We start from the raw sequence: 3,923 nt of genomic DNA, 5'->3' as shown, positions 1-3,923 counted from the left end.
TTCAATTTCTTTTGGGGATCCTTTAATCTTAGTCCTGTAGTCCTGTATATTTGTGTGGAGTCTAACAGTTTTTTCAATGTTAAAAAAAAAATATTTTAAAAATATTCAATTCAATTTCTTTTGGGGGTCCTTCAATCTTAGTCCTGGAGCATATAACAAAGATTTTTAGTGTGCTCGAAGTACATAAAATATGATCTTTTTCAGATTCTTTTCGTAGAGATTCAAAAGATTAATTAATTGTGTTCGTTCATCGTAAATCGTATAATCAGTTTTCATTAGATACTATTTATAATCAATTTAAACTTTAAAATTTAAAACGATTTCTAACCATATAATATACGATGAACTGATTAGATTAATTGATTTCTAGATTCCTAGAAAAAGAATCGGGAAATGATCCTTACCTGAAATATAGGTATATAAGTATGTGTTATTATATAATTGAGGGAATATATGAAGAAAAAAAATAATAAATAAAATAAATAAATAAATAAAACCTTCTTTTCACTTATATAATAATATATGACCTACCATTTTGGTGTTAAAATCTCATCTATATATATTGTCTGTTTCCATCTTACTAGGTATTCTGCAATCCCTCCATATTTATTACTCACTTTTGGCAAACTTTTAACCCAAAAGCTAAAAACCAGTAAAATTTTGTGGAGTTTGGAGATGGAAGAGAAGGTTTTGAGATCAAGATTCAAGAGGGTTTGTGTGTTCTGTGGCAGCAGTACTGGGAAGAGGAACTGCTACAAAGATGCTGCCATTGAACTAGCTGAAGAGATTGTACTTTTCTTCTTCATTTTCCCTCCAAACTCCAAAATTTATAATTTTATCATTTGGGTTGCTCTATTTTCCATTTTAATCACTTATGTTTGGTTTGTTTTTCAATTTTATTAATTGGGTAGGCCTATTTTTTGGTTCTGAATTTTTTTTTCCTTTCTTTTTTTGAAGGTTTCAAGGAAGCTTGACCTTGTATATGGAGGAGGGAGCATTGGGCTGATGGGTCTGGTTTCCCAGGCTGTTTATCATGGTGGAGGGAATGTTCTTGGGTACAATCACATCTCTAGATTTTCACTTTTTCTTGGGTTTCTCAAATGTTTTCTATTTCTTCGAAATTTAATCATTTTTCCTTGTGCATTTGCCTAATTTTTTATGTTCTTGGTTCACATTTGGACAGGATCATGCCAAGAACTCTAATGTGTAAAGAGGTGCAAAATCTTATCTCTCTCATTTGGATTCTTTTCAATCTCCTTTTAGTTTGTGCAAAGTTGTTTTCTTTTTTTGCAGTAATGGTTCAAAATTTAATCTTTATATTTGGCTTCAAGTATGGCAAAAGCTCTCTAAATATGTATGCATGTTGGGTTTTTTGAGCCTCAGATTACAGGTGAAACAGTTGGAGAGTTAAGGCCAGTAGCCGACATGCACCAAAGGAAGGCAGAAATGGCCCGCCATTCTGATTGCTTCATTGCCCTACCAGGTCCCCCATCTCTCTTTCTCTTACTAAGTTTGCCTTTTTATTTAATTAAGCGAATTGATCAATGGATTTTATTTTGCATTACTTTTGGTTCTATCAGGTGGCTATGGAACCTTGGAGGAGTTGCTAGAAGTGATCACTTGGGCACAGCTTGGAATCCATGACAAACCAGTAAGAACACACACCAGAGAGCTTTGGCCTTGAAAGTTTGAAACTTCATTATTATTGTTAAATATTAATTATTTGGTTTTGCTGCAAACAATTTTTTGCAGGTTGGTTTGCTGAATGTTGATGGATACTACAACTACCTCCTCACTTTTATTGACAAAGCCGTGGATGACGGCTTTATCAAGCCTTCCCAGCGCCAAATCATAGTCTCTGCCCCCAGTGCCAAAGAACTTGTCCAAAAACTTGAGGTCTCATAATTTTTTTTCCCATTTCATCAAACACTTGCAGATTTTCAATGATTCTTTCCAAACCTCAAAAATGGGGAAAAAAATGAACTGTCCAGAAAGAATCTTGATGATGAAATTACCCTTTTGGTGTCTGATTGTGTTTTGGGGTGTTTTGGTAGGAGTATGTGCCAGTGCATGATGGAGCCATAGCCCAAGCAAGGTGGGAGGTTGAGCAGCAGCAGCAGCAGCAGGTGGTGGTGGGGTTCAATGCAGGTGCCGCAGCTGTTGCTTTGCAGGCAGAGATAGCTTTGTAAAGGAGTTTTTAGACAAATGGAAAGGAAAGGATGAATGTTAGGGAAAAAGATGTTGCTTTTGGGTCTCTGATTTTGGTCATAAAATTATTAATTTAAGACCAGGCATACCATAATGGTATGACAAGGTTTGACTGACAAGGAGATAAAAAGGAAAAACTACAACACTGACTGGTGATTGCTCTCCAAATCTTTTTGTTGTTTTAATTTAGTTTTAATGTCTTATTAGTTATTGATTAAGCTTTATTAATTAAGTTCATGGAATATTAATCTCTGTTTGTATTTTGTGATCCTCTGGAATTTATGTACAAAAAATATTATATAGAAAGAATAACATGCAAGATCGAAAAAAATAGCAGCAGCAGCTGCCACCTTTCTCTTTATTTTTTCATTACTCCCTAGTAATTTCTCTCTCTAATTTTTTTTTGGTTGTTTTTTCCTCTGCAAATTTTAAGGTACTGTGATGAGTGAGGCTGTGATCATTTATACATTTTTGCATCATTTGGGGGACCTTGAGTTGGATGTGGCCCACTTGTGTTTGAGACGTGTGGGTCCCTTTATGCCAACCTAGTGTTTTGTTGCGTCGGGTTGGGGTTTCATTGACCAGACTCTGTAGTACTCTCTTCAGCTTTGTATTTTTTGTTTCCTTACTTTTCTTTGTAGTCGTTTTGTTCTACACTTTTTGAATTGACAATTTTCTTGTAAGTAATGTTTAGCTACTCAATGACGAGTAGAAATTCTTACTAGAAAATTTATGTTAGATTTTTAAAATTTTGTAATTATAATTTGAACTGTTAATATGGTCAACTATTTTGTAAGATTATCTAAAAAATGAATTAAAACTAAAGTTGTTAAGTCAATTAACTATAGCAAATATATAGACTGTTCGTAATGTTTTTATCATTTTCGTTCATATGTTCTTATGCAATTCGATGATTAAATGACTTTAATTTTAATTGATTTTTCACAGACATGATATTTATAGAGTGATTTATAGTATGAAAGGTTTCGATCACAAACACGAAGATCTATAAATAAAAAATAAAAAAATTTGAGTAGGAATTTTGCTCATTCTTTAAGTAGCCAAGTGTTATTCTTTTTTTATTGCATGTGTACTTATATGAAATGACTATTTAAAGTAGCATGGTTCTCATTTATTTTAACTTTACTAAAAGAATATCGAAGTTAATTAAATTCTTACATTATTATAAGTGTTTACTTAAGACATGAAATCTTAAACACATAAAAATGCATATTAAAATTTATATTTCAATTCTTAGAAAATAAGAAATTCAATTAATCGTAAAAATTAATTGATTCATTACTGTGTACCTTATCCTTACATGTGTAAATATTTTTTTTCGTATCAATAAATATAGTACTCGTTTTCACTAAAATAAATATATGAATAGAGTTATTCAACGAATAAAAAAGAAAAAAAGAAGCATTTTCAAAAACTTTACCTTTTTCTTTTTGGTCAATTATTTGGAAAAAGACAAAAGCTGGTAACACATTAGGAACAGGTTGGTAACATACTTTTTGTATTTTATTTAATTCATCTACTTTACCTAAATCACATTGTTTTTATTCTGAACTTTGCAACATCCCAAGATGAAAAGGTGATCAATTTTGTGACGTCCTTGATAGTTGATAGGTGATGTAAGTGATGCTATTGCCACTAGATTTGTTGGCTGCCTGATCCCGCATGCCACTCCGCAAATTTCAAATGTATTTTAT

At 32.2% G+C, this 3,923-nt stretch overlaps 1 protein-coding gene across 1 annotated transcript; it reads left to right on the top strand.

The window, feature by feature from the left end:
• Positions 1-564: 564 nt before the first annotated feature.
• Positions 565-2,627, top strand: LOC137726792 (cytokinin riboside 5'-monophosphate phosphoribohydrolase LOG5-like). The gene is made up of 7 exons (XM_068465752.1): positions 565-789; positions 958-1,055; positions 1,184-1,214; positions 1,384-1,483; positions 1,581-1,651; positions 1,753-1,896; positions 2,055-2,627. The coding sequence occupies exons 1-7, from the start codon at positions 676-678 to the stop codon at positions 2,187-2,189; spliced, it is 693 nt and encodes a 230-aa protein (XP_068321853.1). The 5' UTR covers positions 565-675; the 3' UTR covers positions 2,190-2,627.
• Positions 2,628-3,923: the final 1,296 nt, after the last annotated feature.

Source organism: Pyrus communis, chromosome 2, assembly GCF_963583255.1.
Source record: "Pyrus communis chromosome 2, drPyrComm1.1, whole genome shotgun sequence".
Lineage (NCBI taxonomy): Eukaryota > Viridiplantae > Streptophyta > Magnoliopsida > Rosales > Rosaceae > Pyrus > Pyrus communis.
The sequence above is the reverse complement of the archived record's forward strand: the minus strand, read 5'-3'. Positions and strand labels throughout refer to the sequence as shown.